This window comes from Pinus tabuliformis, chromosome 9, assembly GCF_031772625.1.
Source record: "Pinus tabuliformis cultivar Carrire ecotype Pingquan chromosome 9, CPIR1, whole genome shotgun sequence".
NCBI classification, from domain to species: domain Eukaryota; kingdom Viridiplantae; phylum Streptophyta; class Pinopsida; order Pinales; family Pinaceae; genus Pinus; species Pinus tabuliformis.
Genome location: NC_142307.1, coordinates 1,566,306,025 through 1,566,330,621, shown reverse-complemented (window position 1 = coordinate 1,566,330,621; position 24,597 = coordinate 1,566,306,025). Strand labels below are relative to the sequence as shown.

The following is a 24,597-nucleotide window of genomic DNA, read 5'->3' as shown; positions in this document are numbered from 1 at the left end:
TTGTGTGTGTGTGTAAATTGAGGTACATGAAAATTGTGTGTAATATGTATGCAAAAGATGGTCTTGAAACTAGTAATTTCATGAATCCATAAGATTGTAAGGTCATTGGCATCATCATAATCATTGTCATCATCTTCATTATCATCATCAACACTGCCATCATTGTTATCACTATTGTCATCATTAGCATTATCATCATAATCACCATTCATGTCATCGTCATCATCTTCATCATCATCATCATCATGATTATCAACATTGTCGTCAATTGTTCATAATTATCAGCATTGTAAGAAATATCATCAACCCAAAAAAATGTGATGAGTGTTAGAAAAGGGTTGTTTAGGACACATATGATATATGCATGAGAAATAACAACTCTATTTTTGATATATGATGATGATCATTATCGCCACCATTATCATTGTCATCATCCCCATCATCATCATTAATGTAATTTCTATCATCATTGTTGTCATCGTCGTCATGGACATCATGATCATCGACATCGTCATCATCATTCATGCCATTATTATTGTTGATGATGACCTAGATGACAATGATAATAATGATGATCAACGGATGACTTGGATGTTGATGCCAAAGATAATGATTATGATTATGACAATGACAACATTTAAATTTGGGAAGATTTTCTAAGGTCATTAGCTCGTCGTCATCATCATCATCATTTTCATTGTCATTGTAACCACCATCGTCTTTATTATCATTGTCATTATCATCATAATCGCCATTCATGTCATCATCATCATCTTCATTATCGTCGTTGTAATGATTATTGGCATTGTCATTAGTTTTTCATAATTGTCAATGTCATAAGAAATACCATCGATGCAAAAAAATTGATGAGTGTTGGAAAATGGATTCCAAACACAAAAATAAGTGCAACAATGGATGTAAAATTGGTTACAAAAGTGGATTCAATAGAAGTAGATGCAAAACAAGATGCAAAACTTGACACAAAAGTGGATGAAAAAAAAGATGCAATAGTCAATACAAACTTGGACACAAAATATGATGCAAACGCAAATGCAAAAGTGGAAGCAAACATGGGTGCAATAATAGGTGAAAAACATGACGCAAATTGTGGTGAAACAAAAGTGGATGCAACAACGGATGCAAAAAAGGACATAAACTTGGATGCAAAATAAGATGCAAGAAAGGATATAAACATGGACGCAAACATGGGTGAAACAATGGATACAAAATTAGATGCAAAGTGGATGCAATAAAAGTAGGTGCAAAAGTAGATGTAAAATGAGATGCAAAACTTGATGTAAAAGTGGATGCAAAAGGGGATGCAAAAAACATACACAATATTCGATTCAAACTTGGACACAAAATACGATGCAAATGTGGATGCAAAATTAGAACCAAATGTGGGTGAAATGGTAGGTGCAAAACATGGCCCAACAAAATTGGATGCAAAAGTGGATGAAATAGTAAAAAAAAAAAAAAAAGATGCAAACTTGGATGCAAAACAAGAAGCAAAAAAGGAAGAAAAAGTGGACACAAACATGGGTGCAATTATGGACACAAAATTGGATGCAAAATTAGATGCAACAGAAGTAGATACAAACAAAGACAAAAAATGTTGCATAAACCTGACACAAAAGTGGATGCAATATTTAATGCAAATTTATATGCAAAAGAGGATGGAAATTTGGATGCAAAAGTAGAAGCAAATGCTGGTGCAACAATAGATGCAAAACATGATGCAAATTGCAGCACAACAAAAGTGGATATAAAAGTGGATGCATTGATAGATGTGAAAAAAGAAGCAAATTTTGATGCAAAAGAAGATGCAAAAAGGGACGAAAAAGTGGATGTAAACATGGGTGCAACAACGGATGCAAATTTGGATACAAAAGTGGATGCAAAAGTAGATGCAAAACTTGATGCAAAACCTGACGCAAAATTGGATACAAAAAAGGATGCAAAAATAGATGCAAAAGTAAATGCAAACTTAGACGTAAATGGGGATGCGAACGTGGATGCAAAATTAGAAGCAAAAGTGGGTGCAAAGGTAGGCGCCAAAATAGGTGCAAATTGTGGCACAACAAAAGTGGATGCAATAGTGGACACAATATAAGATGCAATATGTGGATTCAAAACAAGAAGCAAAAGTGGATGCAACAAAAGCAGATGCAAAAATAGATGCAAAACTAGGCACAGACCTCAACGTAAAACTTGGCGCAAAGGGGGATGCAAGAATGGATGCAAAAAATCAAGCAAAAGAGGATGCAAAAAATGATGCAAAATTTGATGCAAGTGTAGGCGCAAAAAAATGGATGCAAAAAAGTAGGTGAAAGAAAATTAGGTGCCAAACTTCACACAAAACCTGGCACAAAACTTGGTATGTCAATTCATAACAATTTGTATCAACAAAGTTATGTCAATATGTACACTATTTTTATGAAATGTTGTGTTATACTACTTCTATTTATTGTATCTCAGAAGCTTAACGTTTCTCCTCTAAGACTTGAAATTTGCCACAAAACTTAAAAACAAAACCCTTCCCTTAACAAATTAAACAATCTTTTGTAAACTACATTTACATTGAAAATATATAAAGACGAGTTACCATTGGGAGACAACAAACAAGGCTTTGAATGCAGAGGTGAGGAAGATGAAGATGTTTCTTTGTAATCTCGCTTCATCATCTTCAATTCAACCTTGAACAATTGATTTCTATAGCCAAACACAGATGAAATTCCTTTGTATATGGGTTTATATCTGAAAAATAGAAATATTACAAACGTAATATCCATTCGAGAATTTCTGGGGTAAGAGCTTTGATCTCTCGTCCTCGACCCTCCCCTATAAATGACCTGAGGATGCAGAAATTTCTTTCCTACTTTAGGCATTTCTTAGTTTTTGTTAGTTCAAATATATTCTCCTGATTAAAAAGATAAAGCTTTAGTTAAAATAATTTAGACCACAAATTTAGGATTTCTCTCATCCTGCAGTTATTGGAGTTGCTTGTTTGTGAATCTCTGCCAAGATGGTTGGTTGCGGCTTAGTATGGGAGACAATATACAAAAAATTTGAGGCAATTTTCCACCTGGTATGCAAATGTAGTTAGTATGGAAGACAACATTCATGAATATCACCCTCTCACTGTTATGGCAGAGAATTTATTGGTGATACTGTTACAAAATGGACAGATGGCATTAAGATTGAATTAATCTGTCAATTTTTTGTCTAAGCAATTGTTTACAAATTAGTTTTTTTAATTATAATAAAAAACACATTATTTATTTCTAAAGTTTAACATTACATTTTGGTTAAGTCAAAGATAAACTAATAGTAGTCAAAGTCCAAATCTATTTCTAGAGTCCTACCTTGGCAGGGACTAAGAACTCAAAACCATTTCATTAGTCAAAGTTGATTTTCAATGCTGATGGTCTCTCTCTCTCTCTATCTCTCTCTCTTGTGGGCTAATAAGTGGCATTAAGGTTGAATTAATTTGTCAATTTTTTGTCTAATCATTTGTTTACAAATTAATTTTTTAATTATAATAAAAAACATTATTTATTTCTAAAGTTTAACATTACATTTTGGTTAAGTCAAAGATAAACTAATAGTAGTCAAAGTGCAAATCTATTTCTAGAGTCCTGCCTTGGCAAGGACTAAGAACTCAAAGCCATTTCATTAGTCAAAGTTGATTTTCAATGTTGACGGTCTCTCTCTCTCTCTCTCTTGTGGGCTAATAAGTGGATCTTTTCATTCATCAAACAATATTTACATCAGTCAATCCATATTTTCTATCTTCAGATGGACAAGGCCCACGCATCAAGAAACTAGAGCTTGCCCATCTATAGGGAGAATACTGAGTCCAAAATTTTAGTAGCTTCAAAATTTTTAGCTTTACCAATGATATAATAGTATCAGAACCCAACACTAAACTATGAACCAAAAAACAACAACCATAATTTAAAATAAACTAACATTCAGAGGATGTGACTAAAGCTGGATACTTTGCACTTGTCCTAAGCGGAGCTGAAGGAGTGGCGAGACACAAAATGTGATGCTCTATGGGTGCGAGATGTTTGTCCATTTACTCCATATTCTCTTTCTCTTTTTAATAACATTTTATGATAATTATTTCCTTCATAAATATTTAGATGGAAAATGACTTAATTATTAATCATAATAATTATTTATAGCTTTAATGAGGTGTAAAGAGATTATCATATAAAATTATGTAATAATAAAAAAATAAACAAAAATAAATAACTATATACATACATTTATGCAAAATTATCTAAAATAAATAAATTAAGGCAAATCTATCTTGAAATCATATAAATTCAAAGCCTAATGTTATTATTATTATTTTTCAAGCTGTGGATTTTTAATTTTTAAATGAAATAATTAATACATAATATAAAATTAAATAATAAACTAAATTTACACTTTAAAAATTTTGATTCTTCTTAATATTTAATAAATTTAAATTTAAAATAAATTATTAATAAAATTTAAATTTAATCTTAAAAAAAAATTATATTCATTAAAATACTCACAATGACTCAAAACCAATAATCATAACTATTTCATAATTTTTTTTAAATACTTTAAAGAAAAATCAAATTACATTCCAAAAATAAACCCAAATTTTAACATTTTAACATTTTGTTTTTTATTTTTAAATTTTATAAAATGTTTAAATAAAAAATTATTAATTACCAATCAAAACATTCATTTATATATTAAATCACTTCACTGAATTTATATTTCATAACCTCTTTATTAACCATATACTTCAAATAAATAATTTAACCAATTAAATTAATCCTTAAAACGACCTCACACCCAGTCACCTAATTAAATCAATCCTTAAAGTAACTTATAACGCATTTTCATAATGGAGAGACCCTGTTTGACCGACAATTAGATACTTTTGAGGAAAAGCTATAACTTTGATCAATAAGTGCATTATGAGGTCTACCCAAAAAGACAAAATATATTAATTTTTTATTATTATTAATTATAATGTTATGGTTATTCTGTCACCGCATTTACAAAATTAATGTCCATGTAGCTCCACTTACATGAAAATAAGATGGAAGGAATATTAAAGCGAATATCCACTTGGAAGGTCAGATGGGATGGCTTGGAAAGTGGGTGGTTAGGGTGGTAGGTAGGTAAGTGAAGGAGGGAGGTAGTGGTTGCCATACCCATGACTTACTAATTGCTTTGTTTGATAGTCATGCTTGATGATTTGAACTACCTCCCTCCAGCAAACAGTCTCACCTAACTATAAGGCTAACCATTAAGGAAGTTTGCCTTAAACATGGACCATGAGAAGTGTTAGGCAAGAGATAGTAATAAAAGATTACAAGAGTAAGTTCAACTACTTTGTCTAAGCATTGACTGAGACACATGGTCAATGTTGGATAGAAATTTATTTAAAAAGGTAAAACACATTAGAAAGCTGAGTCACATCACACTCAAGCACTCTTTTTAAGTTTCTTATCTCTCATTTTGGTGGTATGTCATATTATAAAAGTAAATTGAGTTGCAAATTTCCCTTTTACATATAAATTTCTTATTTACAATTTAAAAAAATATATATAAATTTCTTATTTACAACTTTAAATATATATAAACAATTATAGATGGTAACTTAGTCAAACACTTGTTATAAGGAGAGACTATCTTTTTAAGTTTCTTATTTCTCATTTTGGTGGTATGTCATATTTGTAAAGTAACTTGAGTTACATTACATATAAATTTCCGGTTTACAAGTGTAAGTATATATAAATAATTATATATTATATATTGTAATTTATTCAAACACTTAAGATTAATAATATATTTTGTTTTTATATTGGTATTTTACTTATATATGTTTTTATTGATAAATGCAAAAATCATAAATATATGTATATATATTTTTAAAATAATAATTTTGAGAATTGAATCTGAATTTATTTTAATGGATATTTTTTCATTCCACTTTAAAATTTATTATAATTTAATTTATTAGTTTATAGAAATAATAATTTTGATATTAATTATGTTTGTAAAATTTGTTATAATTTATTTATTAAATAGTGTTTAAGCAAAATATTATTAGTTATATATATAAAATATGTATTAACCATTATATCAATATTTTTCATCAATATATTATTTTGAAGAAATTGAATCTAAGCGGTAGATATTACATCTATTTTATCCAATTATCAAAATAACCCTATTAATTATATATATAAAATAATTCAATTGTAATTTAATCTTTGAACTAATTTTTATTAAATATTATTATTTTCACATTTCTTCTTATTAATGCTTATTAAAGTTGGTTAACTTTGAATTAATTATATTTTGACTATATATATATATATATATATTTATTTATTTTTATTTTTATAATATATTAAAAATTTATTTTCGTATCATTCTATAGGAAAATAATTGAAATTTTATTTAAAAAATGAATTGAAAAAAGAAGAAGTAAAAGACCCAAAAAAATCAAAATTAAAAAAGATTTAACTAAAATAAAGAAGGAAAAAAATTAACTTATAAATAAAAGAAGCTAACAACCATTTTAAATGTTTTTTTCTACTTGAATGTAGTAATCTTGCTAAGATATTTTAACAACATTAATGTATATTAATATATATAATATAAAATATATACTTATTATTAACATAGTATATGCTAAGTATTTATTTTTGCTTTTTACAAGTTACACAATATTAATAAGTTAATAGATCTTTGGAGTTGGAATTAAAAAAATAAAAAATTCCTTTTGAGACTCTTGTCACCCTTGTTATTTATTTGGATGCGAGGTTTCGGGTTGTAGTATATCCACATAATCATGGAGGAAGATTGAGCAAATCCAAAAGCTTCCCCTATTGAAAGCATGACTATGATTGGGTATACCATGTATAAGAAGAAGTTATGCAACATGGAAGCCAAGAGGTTTCCTAAAATTTCTTGTAACTCTTGCCAAAGCTTCTACAGTGGGCTCAAGCAAGGATGGCATAAGGATGCCCAATCTTGGCTAGACCATTCGGGGATAAAGGAGGAGACCAACTTATAGAATAAGGATAATATTAAAAAAGTTATAAGGAGGTGATCAACCCCAATCTTGAAAACCATAATTATTTATCTGTATTGACTAGTAATAAGAAGAAAATGAACATTGCTAAGATAAGAACTAATTTTCATGAGCTTCATATTGAAACTAAGAGTTGGTCTACTCCAAAAACACCATGGGAAGAAAGAGAGAAGAAAGAGTTTGTCACGTGAGTTGTACAAAGAGGGTTAAAGATGCAAAGCACTTCAACTTAGATTACCTAACTTATAGTCAAATCCATTATAATTCTCAAAATATGTGTCACACTACAAACCTTTTTGACCTATTAAGGCAACAAAACTATGGTGATAAAAAATAGAAATAATATGCTAGATAATTTCTATTACTTTCTTACCTTCTCAATATTTGATAGGCTATATTAGTCTTAGTAGATGTTAATCATCATCATCAATAACTAACATATATAACCATGTTTTTAAAAAGATTTAAATCTCTTTTTATTTTTATGATAGACAATTCAATTCTCCTTTACACATATCATAAATGAATAATATTTTTTAATTTATTCTAATTACCTTGTCATAAAAAATATTAATTACTTAAATATATAATCATATTAAATTTAACAATTTATTACATATTTTCTAATTTCTTTGCCAGATTAAATTACTATGTAACACTTTTTAAATTTCATTTTCAATAATTTTTTTTTTTTTTTTTTTTTTTTAATTTATAATTTTAAAAATTAAAATAAATCTATTTTCAATTTGAAATTATAAATAAACATAATTTTAGGTATGTTCTATGCTAGAGCAATTTATTTCAATTTCTTTTCCACCTTAGCAATCACATCAACATAAAGTAAACTGCAGATAGAACATAAATATAAATCGCAGAAGACAAGCCAAAACAAGAGGACACAAGATCTGGCGCTAGCGAGAGACAAACCCCAATGTGGGGAAGCCCTTGATCAATTCTTCTTTTATGTTCTTCAAAGTTCATCAGAGAAAGTGAGAGAGATAATACATTTACAATATAAGTCAATCACTTTGACTTTTGATATCGGCATGAGATCAGTTGAAGACATATTGCTTCCACTGATTCTCTAAGGTGACTCGTTCACCTATCATAGTGCTGCACCTCGTCTATTTGCTGCACATTACCATGTGACACCTTGCTTGTACTGTCACATGTGTTGAACCTTGATGACTGAGCTGCTCTCATCTTCATGCTGCATCTTCCATGGTCTTATTCATCATCAAGTTGCCCATGCTCATGATCTCATTTATCATTATGTTGTCCATGCTCATATCATCATGCATCATTATGCTGCCCATGCTCATATCATCATGTTGCTCATTATGTTGCCCATGATCTCATAAATCATGTTGCCTTCCTTCGAAGACAGATGCTCCGGTTGTTTCAGCAGTTCCTGGTAGTTCCGGCTTTTCCGGCAGTTTCGACAGTTCCAGCTTTTTCGGCTTTTCTGGCTTTTCCGACTTTTCTGGATTTTCCGGTATTTCCGACTTTTCGGCGTTTCCGACAGTTCCGGCTTTTCCGGCAGTTCCAACTTTTCCGGATTTTCTGGATTTTCCGGTATTTCCGGTGTTTTTGGCGTTTCCGACTTTTCCAGCAGTTCTGGCAATTCCGGCTTTTTTGGCTTTTCTGGCAATTCTGACTTTTCCGGCTATTCCAGTGAAAACCACCTAAGGCTCAAGCGGGGGTGGTATAAAGGCACGAGGGCCTAGTTAAACCATTGGGAGATCAACAAGAATGATGCATTGCAAAACATTAATAACATTAAAAATATTGTTACTTCTAAGTTCAAGGAAAAAATGTGGTGTGAAAAAGATTTAGCAGCTAAAAGAAAATTAAGCTATTATAAGAAGGTCATCAACCCCACCCTAGAAGATCAAAAGTATCTCTATGTTTTAACTAACTCAAAGAAAGAAAATTAATATAGCGAAGATTAGAATGAATTCTCATGAGCTTCATAGTGAAACAGGTCGTTGGGCAGTTCCTAAAACACCATGGATGGAAAGGATCTGCCACCTCTGTGAGAATATGAACATCGAGGATGAAAACCACTTCCTCTTAGAGTGCCCCGCGTACAACCACATTAGATCTCAGTTTCATAATCTCTGTCGCAATACTGACCTTCCTAGCCTTTTACAATGTCAAAATTATAGTGAGCTCGGGAGGCTTCTCTACGAGCTTTTTGAGTATAGGAATAAAATCTTAAATCAAACTAAATAATTTATTTCTTTGGATCCAATAGACCAAAGTTTGGTCTCAGTGGATGTTAACCACCACCACCATCATCATCATAAATGAACCACAACTTCTAATTTGGAGTTCCATTTAGAATTATGATATATTTTTGATCATGGCATCCAACACATGTTTAGTAAAATATTTTTGTAATATATTTTGAATTATTATATTTTGTTTTTCATTAAAATTTTAATGATATATTAATAGGATAAAATTTATATATAAATATTAATATTAGAAATGTTTAATTATTATAATATGAAATAAATATATTAGTATTTTTATTTAGATATAAATTTTTAATTCTTCAATTTATGTGTATATATATTTTTATAAAAAATATATTAATATTAAATTTTATTTTTAAAAAATTTATAAGAATAAAAATTTAGATTATTTTTCCATAAAAATATTAAAACACTAGTTAAATTTTTTAAATTTTGATAAATTAAAATTATTCCAATTTCATACTAATAATCATCTTTATTAATAATATCAATTAAATACAATATACTTCTTATTATTATTTTAAATTTAAAATACATATAAATAAAAATACTTTATTACTCTATTTTATAAGATGAATACCAATTGTTATATTAAGACTCCTTACATATAATATGAAAGGACAACTTCAGCGAATTAAATACATTATACATATTATTAAAATAATTTAAGATATGAATATTAATTTATTATATTTTTAATAATATTAATATCAATTTAATATGAAAAAATATTATTAATAACATTATATATATAATTATCAAAGAGATCAGAACAGTGGGTGAAGGAGCTCGCTGTTAAGGTGCTCTGTAAGCAAAGGTCATCGGTTCTAGTCTCGTCAATACCAAAAAATCTAGCATGGTTTCCGCTGGTGCGGCTCAGGCATGTGCGAATCCCTGAGTGACTTTGACGACGCGCCCTGAGTCATGGTCTCTCAGCGACAGGATAAGAGTGATTTTCAGATTCACTCACTTATCAACCCAAAAAACACATTATATACAATTTAATTTAAATTAAATTTTTTAAAGTTAAATTTATCATTAAAAAAATTAATGTTAATAATATAAAATTTAAAATATCTTTATATTAAATTAAATTGTGATAACTTTAAATTTAAGATACATTTAAAATAATTAATTCTAAATTCTAAAAATATATATTATAATAAAAGTTAATCATGTCAATTTCGATAAGTTAATATATTAAAATATAAAAGAATGAATTATCTCAATTTTGATGACAACAAATTTAAAATACGTTTGCATTGACTTCACTGGCAATTCTAAAAAAAATATATTACAATCAATTCATGAGCGAATACGAAAGAAATCAAATCTAGACACCTCATACTAATTCACTTATCGATTTATTTTTTAATAATGTTTCCACCACTTTTTTAAATTTTAATTTCGTATTTACTCGGTTTATTTTTAAAAAATGTATCCTCCACTTTTTTTAAATTTTAATTTCATTTAATTTCGTATTTACTCTGCTCAAACTTTTTGAGCTTCCCACCACACTGTAAGAACACCTCGCCTCATCGTAATCATTTAATATTGGCTAAAGTTTGTGGCGAATCATCCAGGGAAATTGGATAAGCACAACTGTAGTTAGTTTGCCATCATCACGTGACAGGTGTGGTCCCCGGAAGTTGTTGGACGCACTCATCAGGTGTGAAGTGAGCTTCAAGTAGATCCATCCATGTAAGAGGAACAACCCACTGTCCCGGAGATTTTAGTTCTTTTTTCTCTAACTGTGGAAATCAGAGCTTCCAACACACAATGGGGTTCGGCGAAGCTACAGAGCTCTCTGGTTTGCAGGAGCTTCGAAGCCTCTACCAGCCTCAGTTACCGCCAGCCCTTCAGGTTCGTCGTTTCTGTCTCTTAAACCCAAAACCCATTAGCTTAGTTTTTTTCCTCAGACGTATCATTCAAGCATGACATGCCCCAGAGATTCGATCCGTGGAGCTCCCTATATGTTTTTGCTGTCTCATGTCTTCTTATTTTTGCTGTCTCATGTCTTCTTATTTGATATTCAGCAACCATATGCTTATGAAGTATTCAAATGTGGAAGATCATGCTGCGATCTTTAATATCCAGAGGCTCCAGATAAAGTTAAATATCTGGAACTGAGATTTATTTAAGGGGAAATGCCTGTTACTGCGATTTAATATAGGAGCCACATTTGCGAATACGTTATTGCATCTTTAACTAATTAGTGTAATGTTTGCAATAATATTTTACCATATTACAATATTTTTTTGTGAGCCTGCGACAGTTGGGAGAGATGGAATGGATGTTTCCAAGTGTAGTGCATCTTGAGCATGGTTATGAGGTTCGACAATTTTGGTAGGTCCAGGAGGGGGGAGGGCTGGAAAAGTTTGGGATCTAGAAAATACTAGAAAGGTTCATAAAAATGGAACATAGAAAATTATACATGTTGCTTAGGAATTCAAACAATCACAGAAGAGATATAAACATAACAAGTAGTTTTTTCCTTGCTTCTAAGTTGATTTTAGGTACTTTCCTTTTTCTTGTTTTTAGGAAAGGTTGGGAGGTTCAGTCTGGATCGGTTGGGCAGCCTGGTCCAGTTGAACATGGTAACTATGATCTCTGGCCTGGTAATGTAAATTGCTTGACAGCTATAAGCGCAATTTAGCTAGATGGCAGGGTGGTTCTACTGGGTTAGCTTTAACAATAATATACAGACACGTTTCAGGCTCATTAACTGAGCAACAACTCTCCAAAACCAAAATGGAGAAAACTCGACTGAAAACTCAGCAATAACTCAGGTTTATTAATAGAATATTAAATTTTATAAGAAAAAAACTAGGATTTTCCATTTATGATCTGAAAATTCGGGCTGCCTTCTTCCTGATGATTGTCTGGACTCCAGATTGTTGAAAATACTCAACAAACCTGGACAAACGTGGTTCAAACGCAGTCCAAGCTGCTTAACAGCAGAACCCTCCTCTCAGCTAAAAGCTGCAACAAAAATGACGAGATAATGCCAAATAAGTGTGAAATTGCTCTTATATTCGCCAGGTTGGGTCATCCTCCACCGACGTGAAAGTTCCTATAAACGCACAGAGATTTGACTGAAATGCTAATTTGGGTGGCAGAGTACTCGCCAGCTTGGTGAGTCCTGTTACAGAATAATTATAGAGTATAGGGTAACTATTGTAAGTGATATGACTAGAACATTTGGAAATAGATGTCCCAAGCTGGTTGGAAGTTGTTGGATGCATGTTTACTATTCAATCAAATTCATCGCGCAAGTGCCCCAGTCCAAGTTTTATGTTTGTTCCAATTTTTGGGAGCGAGCAGTATGCCATGGTTTCTGGTTTGGTTTGATTGTTTTCACATGATCCACCTAATATTTGGTTTTGAAAGATTTTTTTCCCTCTTTGGCTTACAATTTACATTTCTCATTGCTCTTATGGATTCTTTTTTGTTGGTGTATATAAGTTGGACTGTACAACTACAATAGCGTAAGGCGACAAGTACAACACAAATTCTTCTTTTTGGTTCGTACCAAGCTTCTCCTCTGACAGATTAGGCAGGGATGATACAATAGTTGGTTAATTTTATTTGTTGGTCAGGAATGACTATTTTTATACTTTGGTTTGCTGTGCTGCTCCATTTCAAGATACTGGATGGCTTCATTCTCTTCTCACTTATCATGATGTCCCTTTCAGTAAATTTTGTCATAGCATTGGTAGTTCATCCAAAAGCCTATGAAAAGCCCAACTCCTATAAGTGACCTTTCTAACTTTCAAAAGTATATTTAGAATGATTAGACCAGAGAAAGATTACGGGGCTCCGCCTATCATGCTTGTTCTTCTAGCCTCTGCTGGAAATGGGAGCACATCTCTGAACTGTAACTGATATAATTTTATAATTTGGTATTATAAGACAAATTTTGCCAATAAACGAAAAACATCTATAGTTAGTGCCTATATTTTCAGAGGTTATCTAGTCAGTTCATTTGCTTGGGGATATTTTCCTCTAATGGCAAGAAATTTTCTAGATATTAAGTTAGACATCCGGAAACGGCCTATTTTGTGGTTTATGGATATTAATATATAACTTCAGTTACACATGTAAGGACACTTCTGCAAGAGTGGTTCTAGTACAAAATTCTACCTTAGATATTGAGAGAGTGCTTACCTTGATCCAGCTCTTTAGTTGCAGCCATGCTATTCCAATACAAGAGTTACTTTTCTTTAATTGATATGCTAGGTGTCAGTATATGTTTCTTAACAATCATGTTTCTTTCTTCCTATGCGATGGATCTCAATCAATAGCTTGCATGTCAATGAACTATCCCATCAATGTAAGACTTTCAACTTGTCCCACTGTCATTGATCATGATAACTTTAAGTCTCTTGGCCACAGGCTAAAGGCTATCGGCAACTGACCGGAGTATGCGTTGTGGAATTAAAGAAGGATAACTGTTCTGTGTTTAGAATCTAGATGCCTTTTAATGAAAGTGCGTGTAAATGCATGTAGGAAGTGGCATTCATTCTTAGTTGTTTATGTATAATATTTCTGACATGGATCGCAAAAGTTACATGTTTGAATGAGTTTTTTTCATATTTTTTTTATGGATTTCATATTTGAAATACTCTTTTGTGAGCTGATGTGACTTTTTTGGCCTGAATAGGGGGGCCGTGTAAAGTTAGAGTTTGGTGATCCAACAACCTCTGCAGACCCGTCTGATGCACATGCAATCAGCCATTCATTTCCGTTAACATATGGGAAGCCGTTGGTACATCTTTCACCTGTTTGTGGCAAGACCGATATTCAAGAGTATCCGGCAATCAGGTAAAGGATTTTCTCTTTCTGTGTTATTTTACGCAATTCTAAAAGTTTTTCAGCAGAACAAGAAACTGGATACATACTATGGGACTTCCATGTAGAGTGTGCAGGACAGGTACTTACTGTATATAGTTTGGTGGTTCAGATGAAATAGAAATGATTAAGAGGCTAAACTTCATTATGTGTGGAAGGGATCTCCTTTTTTTAATCATGGAAGAGAAGCAAATTAACACCTTTAACTACTACTTTAAAACCTTGTACACCGCATATAAAAATCTCAGTGAAGTCGCCAGAACTAAAGAATGCAGAGAGAGATGTAAATTGTATACTGCAATGAAACATGCTTCAGGAGGCTATTTTCAATGGAGAGACATTCTCTGTGAGGATTTCTATAGTTAGCATTTATTGTTATATTCACTGTTGTCCTTGCCGGAAATTAACACTTACGCTTAAATGTTTTTGTCTTACAAGTTACAGTAAATGTTGTTTCAGTAAGTTTTTGCAACAAAGGGTATTTCAGTAAGTTTCTGTTAGGTAACCTCAGAGGTCAATCAATGTTTCAAAGGAGAAAATAAGTGCTACTTGAAAGTTCAGATCTGGGCATTGCAATGAAAAACAATTAAAACATCTTATTATGGCAAAGCACAGGAAACCTGAGAAACTAGTCTGTAAGGAAATATCAGTGAAATAATCTAGAATTGGAAACATATGCAAGAGCTGAAATTTCACTGGAGCATGATTTAACTGATGGCATCCTATGGGAGTTATGACAGTTCACTTTCTGTGTTCCTTATTTTCATATAATGAAAGTCCAACTATGGGATCAGCTCAAGAAGCTAGGTACGTGAGTGTGATGCGGAAGAGCAGTTTTCCACTGTATTGGAAGTTAGGTGAAGGTTTAGAATGAATTATTATTAAAGGTTTTGGAAGCCAGCATTACCTACGAACCTCATATTGAGAAGTGCAAGGAATGGATAAGCATAAAGTGGGGAGAAGCCTGTATTGCAGACGTATGAATGCAGAGGATCTCAGACTCGTTGCAAATGATGCAAGGAAGTGGATGTGAACTTGAATACTTGGAAAGAAAAGTGGTAATCTTCTTGCTGAAATTAGGCAAAATTTGACAATGGGGAATACAGGTAGTGGTAATAACCTTAATGGTGAATCGATGTAGCCACATAATGGTGGAGCTTATTGATGCTAAATGAAGCAAGGTGGGAGAATGGTTCTAGATAAGGCTTGCAAGTTCACTAGCTACTGCACGCTAGATGTTGGTAAACAAAATTATGGAGTTGGGAGCTGAATGTCAGCCCATTAATTAGGTATATCATTGGTCCTGTATGGATGGACGATTTGGTAATTGGAGCATGTTATGTAGATGTTTAGTCGATCTACGAAAGGTATTTCATGTCATATTCATCAGAACCAAAAGAAAGCAAGACTCGTTACTTGTAGAATGAACATTTAATCTCTAAGTGAACGAGGAAGGGCAAGGGAAGAGGAGAGGAGCCTCCCTTCTTCTCATCCTTGCATAGCTGCTTCAAACACTACTAGGGTTTCACTTGCATGCCAGGGTATGGATGCTGGCGACGAGGCAGAGCGAGGAGTAGATTGTGAAAGGGTTAAGAATTGAGTTAGGTGCCTCTGATACTTAGCTGGGGCTGGAGTTATGAAAAAAGGCTTGTATTTGCAACATATTCCATGGTGTGTCCTTTGGCAAGTGTGATGCCAGTGGAGGATTTTTGTTGCAGGTGCTGATAAATAATATATACTGTGTAATGTTGTGTGATATAACTTTAGTTAACTAATGTGTAATATCACAAGGGAATATTACGAGGACCAGAAAATTGTGGATGGACCATCTTGTAGAAATGGCAGTATCTGCATTAAATTAAAAGAATTGTTGGCGTTGTTTTAGTATTTTTCTGCTGTAGTAGGCGTTGCGTTTGAGAACATTTGTTGGCTGGCCGTGGGTGCATATGCAATTGACAGTGAGCGAAGTCGAACTGCCACTGTGAAAATGGAAGCCATCAGATCATAGTGGCTCAGATTGCTGCGTATTTATGCTAATGTTGGTACCCACGTCGTTGGTCTACAAACGCTGCGTGCAGGGGAGCACCTGCTAAAGAATTTTAAGCTTAAAAATATTGAACCTCAAGAAGTCGAAGCTGCCATTGAAGGTTACCAGAGAATAATATTCAAGGTGAAAAAAATCAAGCTTCCATTTAAGAAAAAAGGTTAGAATTTCGATTAGAAGTTGAAGTGTTGTCTCAAGAATTCGTGTGGTTATAGGGTTTAAATGTAGTCAATGGTCAATAATATACATTAAAGTGAAAACTATAGTATAATATATATTACCCATATATATATTAGAGTTCAAAATATACTTAAAAATTCAAGTCAAGTTATAAAGTCGGGGCACCATTTTAAATTAGTTGCACAGAGCACTTCTCTTGGTGGAAGTGATAGTGGGAATCCTTGCTGACAAATCGGCTCAAGTACTAAACAAGATGAACTGATAACAAATTGGATCGAATTCTCCAACGGAGGTCAGAGTTAGGCACTAACTGGCTAGTAAGCAAGGAAGAGGAGATAGATCCGTTCCTTCTCAAGGTGCAAGGAATTCGTGACCAACTTACTTTCGTGGGGTCTACACCGGATCCAAAGTTTATGGTTAGGATTGCTCTGAATGCAGCCTCCGAGGACTGGGAGATGTTTGTCCAAAGCATTTTGGGCAGAGCGACTCTCCCCAGTTGGGAGGAGATGTGGGTAGTTCTTCGATAGGAAGAGATCAGGAGGTTGACTAAGGCAGGAAGTAGTGGTAAGGGAGTTCGAATCAAGAAAGCGGAGGAGGAGGATGTAGCTCTAGCATTTGCGGGACAACAGGGGGTTTAGAAGAGGAAGAAGAAAGATATCTCCAAGGTCAAGTGCTTCAACTGTGGGGAGCTGGGACATTATGCATCTCAGTGCCCCAGGAAGAAAGGCAAGGGAGAAGCTTCCGACTCAAAGGCAGCTCCAACAAAGGCAGAGAAGGATGTCGAGACTAATGACGATTGTGCCATGAGTGCTCATGCACCTCTAGAGAAGAGGTGGGGAGACATAGAGCTGTAGTCGAGAGGACTACAGAATGTGGGGCAGGATCTTTGACGTACCCAAACTCTCGGATCACATCTGCCTACGGGAGCCCTTAATGACAGTAGCATGATGACAGGTGTCGTGTGGAGCAAGGCAGGATGAAGCAACAAGGCAGTGCTAGAGTGCAAAAGTCTGTAGCAACGCAAAGGAGGTTGCAACAGTGCGAGAGGCGTAGAGGTGTTTGCAGCAGCGCAGTGGCAACAGAGGGAGCATAGGTTAGCAACAAAGGTAGTTTCAACATCACGAGGCTTCCAGACTGACCAGGTTGTCAATACTTGGGTGAACTCAGTTACTTACTTCTTGGTAATTGAGTTGCAGTGTAGGAATTAGCGGTGGCAGTGCTATGGGCAGCATGATGCAACATTTTGAGAGGGAGCTGCAGTACAGATGTAGCAGTGTCATGGGCAACAATACAGGAAGCAATAGTGCAATGGATGTAAGGCAACAGGCCTAACATCAACACAGAGGACTGATGCAGGGGATCAGTGTGATGCTTCTATGCTGAAGCATTGTTAGAGCACGTTCTTTGCTAAGAGGGAGTGTTGATTTTTGGTAGCATCAGATGTGCTCTAGCCATGAAAATTGGTGGAGAGGCTAAGGCACATGAGATCTCCAACACCCAGAAATCGTTTGGAGAAATTCCACCTGGATGAAGAGATATTAAAATAATTAATATTTTTAATGGGTTCCTAAGTCTGAACTTAGGAAATAAAAATATTAATATGTATTAATATAAAATGGGTGAGAAAGTTCTAAGTGGCGAGGATCAAGCCAGATCTAATCTTAGCTGTTGATTAGGGACTTAATCTCGGCTGTTGAATCGTCAACAGGAAAAGTATAAGAGGAGGCTTGAGGGTCAGTTGGAGACACACCAAGAGAGATCAAGAATTCGATTTTCTGGGGCTGGGTTTGCTGAGGAAATCGAGTTAGAGATTAGTTGCAGTGAGGGGCAGTTCAACAAGGGATTTCGATCCAAGGCTGAAGAATACATAGCAGAGAGGTAGTGAAGTGCTGGAAGAGGCAGCGCAGGCCCAAGAAGGGCTGACACAGAGGCTTGAGGAGCTAGCACAGAGGACGCAGAGGGCCGTAGAGGCTAACACAAAAGCTGTAGAGGTTGACACAGAGGATGCAGAGGGATTCAGAGGCAGTGCTGGGAGATTCTGTGGGGTAGACTGGGAGTTGATCAACAGATCCTGAGCCGGGAGAGGGTGACGCAGTTCTAGAGCAGTGCTTGGAGCAGCTTTCGCTGTCCAGCACAAGGAACAATCAGAGTCACTGTGGGGTTGATCATTCGGTTGCTGATTTGCCAGAATATCTGTCTCCGGAGAGAGGTACTACTGCCAAGGATATTCTCTGAAGGGTGAGCCATTTTTGGCACCCTAGTTGTATTCAGAAATCTGCTTAATAATACAAACCCTCAATATGCTGCATCGGTTTTCCCGCATTGGGTTTTTCTGGGGAGGATTGTCCAAAAATAATGGTGTCCCTTGTGTTATTGTTTCTGTTTACTTCAATGTATGATCTGTATATCTGTGAAGGTTGCATTTGTGTTTACTTCAATATTTATGAAATTAAATAACTTGTTAATGTAAAGAACAAGTAGGAGATAGTAAACTAGAAATTGCAGTAGGGGTTTCTGATGTGTTAGATTCAGGAATTTTCACACCACAAAGAATTGTAAGAGGAGATCGATGTGGTGATGGAGAACATACTTGAGAGGTTTGATTTCATGAGCAGATCGATTTCCAGAGTAGCAACAGTCAGTTGCCAGAGAGAGAGCCTAAGACCGAAGCAGTGAGAGAGGGGCAGAGATAGTGAAGCCGGAGGAAGGATTCCAGATTCGGTGAGTACATTTGAGGATACAGAGAGGTTGATGTTGGGGCAATGCAATAGCCTCTAGATATAATTTTGATTCTACTGGGGAAAGACGAGTTTCAGTGGTAGAAGCTGGACAGAGGTTCCGGAGGCCAGGAGAGACATTTTCCCAGACAACAGCAGCTTAGATGGCTTGAGGAGAGCATGTTCCAGGTTGAGTGCAAAAGGGACTGCGATAGGGTGACACAGTAGCTACGCAAAGCTAGTTTGGACGAATCACTTGGAGCTGAGGCTAGAGCCTGAATTTGCCTGTGGGGTGAGGAAATCTCCTTACTAGATTTTTGCCAATATTTTCTTTGTAGGATTGCCAGTATTCAACATCCAGATTGTACTCAGATTATTTCACTGTTGCTCAATAAATAAAACCCTAAGCTGCTGCACTGATTTTCCTAAGTTGGGGTTTTTTCGGGGACATTTGTCCAAAAATAATGGTGTAATTTTTATGTGTGTGTGCTAGCATTTCTTCCAGCGTTTATTCTTCCGCAATTTTATTTGTGTAGGTTGTAGTGTGATTTATTCAGTGTTTGCTGTAGCAAACAATAAATAAATTGTTAAATTAAATTAACAATTAGGAGAATAATTTCCAGTTGCTGCAATTGTATTCCAGCTTGGAATTTTCACACCCAGACCACAAGTCAAGGCACTTCTATGAAGCGTGAGAATGACTTTCCAAGCTAAAAAATGGGTCATAAAATTGCCAATAAATAAAGTGACCTCAAACATATGAGGAGGATCATTTTCCTTAGAGATGCAACATTCCACTAGGAATTGGCTTGAATTGACTTGAAATATTTTTTAGATTCCTTAAGTGGCCCAATGACTTACTTTCCTTGCTCAACGTCTCATTTGAGATGTCCATGACTTGACTTTTAAGGTTGATTAGAGATGCCTTTTTACCCTTTTGTTTGCTTATTTGATTTTTCATTGAGTAATTTGACCTTTTCCTTCATTGACTTGGCCCAACGGTCATATTTGACACTTCAAACGCCTTCATTTAATCAACACATGTGGGTCGAGTCACCAATTAATGTGCTCCAAGAGTAGATCTCCAACGCCTTGCTTGATTTGCCAATTTGAGCACATGGGTTTGCTTTGAAATTTTTTTTAGATGATTTTTGACATATCATATGCTTCATTTGACGAACGATTAACCTCAATATGCCTTCTTTAGCCCACGTGCCACAAAAGTAGGACGACCACCTTTGACTGAGCATATCTTTTTGGTGCCTCCATATTTTGACAAAATTTTCACATGACATGGAAAGTACAAAATATGTTGAGCAATCTGAGCCTTTGTTGACTTTTGACCCGTAAGACCTTGTGCATTGAGATTTGTGAAATGCCTTACGAAACGTGAAATGTTGGAAAATGTGACACTACCATGTTGAGCACTGAAAATGAATGTGTACCAAGGCTAAAGAACACATATAGACATGTGGATAGGACATCGGTTCGCTCAAGGCATGGTTTGGACGGGCCCTATAAATAGCGATTACCCCTACAGAGCCAATGGCTCCTCTAAACCATGTGTCTAGGTAGGTCCATCTTAATTCCTCCAATCCTATACAGGACAAAAGGACCTAAGAGTGGAGTGTAAGAGGATCGAGCATGGCCGACCATAAAAGGCCTAGGACACCATGATACATAACATCACATGGGCTACAAGGCCTTAACTTGCATTCTTTGGCCTTACAATGGTGCTCCAAAATGGAAAAAATTCATATAGGCACCCTTGGTGAAATGAAGGGTAACAAGTCATAACCAAGTATAGCAATTTGTTAGCTTATATTTGATGAGAGCCTTAGCTTTGTTACACTTCCAATCATGCCTCCAGGGTTGAGAGGCTTGTAGGCCATACTTAATAAAGATTGAATATGGAATTGAGGTTTTCACCCTATTGAGGATAATCATATTTGGGTTACTTAACCCAAACTAGCTTTGGTCATGGCACCTTGGCCATTGTTTGATTATCAAACAAATCCTTGATAGAAATAATGCCTTTCTTGAAGAATCTAAGGGTTGAGAACTAAGGAATTTAATCCTATGGTTTGCCATTTGGGCCAATTTTTGGGACCACTAAATGGAGTGGTCATTAAATGGGAACCCTAATCCCAAGGATTGCTTCTTCCAACTTATAAATGGTTATAAATGGCTTGATTGCTTCCTAGAATTTCTAGATACTTTAGGCCACAAAAGAGCCATTAACTTTCATTGTAATTGGAGTGATTATTGGGTTCTAAGGTTGAGGCCTTGCAAATATTTTTTGCGAGAAGTGTCTCCCAAGAAAATGTAGTTTCTTAAAAGTACCTTCCAAGCTCCGGTTCAGATAACCCACTTAACACCTCTAACTTAGCCCTATGTGCGAGCTTATATGACACCCATTCCTCGTTGGTTTTCCAGGGAATAACATAATTTTTAGTTGACTCTATGAAAACTCTATTCTAAGAGTTGTTGCCCCCTAAATAAATTCTCAAGGTCTTCTCTAACCTTTGGTAGGTGCTCATGGAGGAAAACTAGTAGGAGAAATAATACACATGGGTGCTTGCAAGCACCTTAGTCAATCTCTAGAACTTGGTTGCTATAGCCAAGGGCTTCTTAATCCATTTCACAATCTTCTTTTCAACTCTTTGGACCACCACTTTCCAAAGGTCTTTGGGGGAGGCTTGAAATGCAAATGGAATACCAAGGATTTCAAAAATCAATTTTGGGAGAATCTAGTATTGTTGCTGCAAAATATAGCAGGGCTTGGAAAGGGGCACCCTACAAGGCTAAAACTAGACTAAGTGACAATAATGTGGTAGTGGCCCACTGTCACCATAGCCAAACCCCCCTGCTTTTTAAGGATTATCTCCGACGGGAGGAGCCCCAATATGCGATAAGGTCACCTAATGGATCTTTTAGGGTTAGGGTACAAGGTGATTCAATGTGACCTTCTACAAGAAAGGTACAATCTAGGTTTAGGGCTCCTATTGGAAGCAATTTGCTTTCTATATAAAGGTATAGGGTTAAGAGCACAAGACCTAGGGTTTGATTGATTGGTTGAGTGTTGGGTAGGCCACATGTCAAGGCAATGAGAAAGGGTTTCCAACAATGATTTTTCAACAAGAGAAAGGCTCGTGAAACCCTCAAACAAGACCCTAAGTTGAAGCAAGACTAGACTAGGGTTTTACCTGAGGGAAAACAATTAGGGCAATGGAATTTATGGACAAGATTGAAGTGGAGGCCCACCAAAAGGATAGATTTTGTGGCCACTGTAGTCCTCTTGATGTTTAGGTTCTCCAATCCCACAAATGTGCCTTGCCTAGGGATTCAAACCAAGCCCTAGTTAACAAGCTTGGCCTTGAAGGTGTTGAATTTAGAGAAAATGAAAAAAATAAGATTGATCACCAACAAAGGAGGCCTGCCTAGATCCTAAGGATAATGGAGTCTATGATTTGATTGAATGACCAAAAGGTAGCTAAGGAGGTCAAATTCTTGATGCCCTAACACCACAAACACTAACAATTACCTATGCAATGAATCATAGAGCTTTGTGGGAAAGCTAACAAAAATTCACCACTAGGAAATACATTCACATGTTATTCATGAGTAATGCATGTAATAGTGACATCTAGGTACCATTCAATAAGTTTTCAACAAATTAGGGCACAATAGTAATACCCTAGGTTCAACATATTCCATACACTAGACATAGGGAAAATAAATATTCAATAATGAGTTCACTTACAAGATAACATGCAAAATATTCCATCCATTGATCTAAGGCAATAGCTCCAAAGACAAACTATTTGTTCCAAATGTCAAAATGCATTCATAGAAACCATTTACTCCACAAGAGAAGAAGGCCAAAATTCCAAGTGTGTGATGATGCTTTGATACAATGAATGATTCCTTTACTTATATGAGGAATTCAAATTCAAATTTTATCTTAATGCCCCTCAAAACAATAAAATAATGTGCTACTAACAAGCTAGGTCACAAGTTGACCTAGTAGCCAATGATAAAACATAAATCTAGCCCACACGTGTGAGTTGTAGGTGAGAGAGTGATGATGTCATGCATGTGTGAGCCCTTCTAGGGCTAGCGTTGAGGCTTCTTGGTGCCAAGATGTGAGTAGAAGCCCTCTAAAATCACCTCCTAAGGGTTGGCCCTTAGGTCTTTGTCAATGCTCCTCTGTGGACCCCAATTTTCATCTTGGGGCACAAAAGTGGTCTCATGGGTCTCTAGGTGGTCAAAATGCTTGTCTCTGCTCCAACATTGAGGGCTCTCAAGGTGGTGCTAGCCCTCCCATGTCTCAAGGTGTGAGACCATCCTCCTTTGGGCCCTGGATCAGCTGCGAACCCCTCATGGAGTGCTAATCTGACTGGGGGCACGCTGGGTCTAGGTGCATCATCCCATAAAAGTCATCAATATAGGGCAAAGTGTTGGAACATTGTGGGTGTTGGAGGTGCCCATGGCTATGTGTGATGCTCTGCTACAACTTGGAGTCCCATGGCTCTCAACGCTCCACCTGTGGGTGTCAATATGCTCCTCTAAAAGACTTGGGCCCCAATTAAGTTTCCCAAGCCATGGCTGTGAAACCACCTGACAATTACACACAATATCTAGGCTAGCAACTACATCATCAGGTACATTTAATCATTTTTGCATTTGAAATTAATGGGCACTTTGACACTTCAAATAAACCTTCCCTTCCAAAATTAAGGTTTTGAACTCGTAATGGTGTTACCTCCCTAGGTAGGAGTGGATAATAGACCACCCTATTAGGTGCTTCCAACCCCCAAGGGGAAGTAACATGTCCTAGGTCTACCCTTCAATCGATAGGTGTCATGTGAATAATGATGGAACAAAAGGGAAAAGTCTTCATGGCCAAATGCCATGGTTAAAGGGACCAACTATGATGGGCCCCTCATCTTGAGTTTATAGATGTGGGGAGGGAGCAATTGTGGATGCATGAGTTACCAACTCGACCTTTGTTTTTCCCCCCCTCTTGTGCAACGTTTACTTTTTCTTGATTTTTATTTGTATTACTGCTTGTAGCTTAAAGGGTTACAACTTGCTTTGATGATGTGTAACAGTTATTACCCCCTTAAGGGTGATGCGACTTTCCCACTAGGGGTTGGGACATGCAAGGGTTCCTTCCCATAATATGAAGAGAAACATGTGCTCAGGAATGAGGTGATGGCCATAATGAGTGAGGTAGAGCTCATGCTAGGCTTTTTCTCACGTGATAATGTGTATGTCCTGACCATCTTTTTCATTTTGATCTTCTTTTGTTTTTGCTTGTGGCCATCATATATTTTTTCTTGTTCTTTTAGTTGCATCAACCTCCCAGGGCCAAGTTTCGGGCCCTACTCAGGTATGAGGATGTATGGTTCCAAATCCTAGAGAACCAATGGTCAATTGAATACA

At 35.4% G+C, this 24,597-nt stretch overlaps 1 protein-coding gene across 1 annotated transcript in view; it reads left to right on the top strand.

Annotated features, from left to right (window-relative positions):
* Positions 1-10,932: 10,932 nt before the first annotated feature.
* Positions 10,933-24,597, top strand: part of LOC149154615 (pyrophosphate--fructose 6-phosphate 1-phosphotransferase subunit alpha-like) — a 124,432-nt gene continuing 110,767 nt past the window's right edge. Inside the window, exons 1-2 of the mRNA XM_089440196.1 lie at positions 10,933-11,220; positions 14,021-14,181. Of these exons, the coding sequence (XP_089296322.1) occupies positions 11,137-11,220; positions 14,021-14,181 (245 nt within the window). The 5' untranslated portion in view covers positions 10,933-11,136. The remainder of the gene's footprint in view (positions 11,221-14,020; positions 14,182-24,597) is intronic.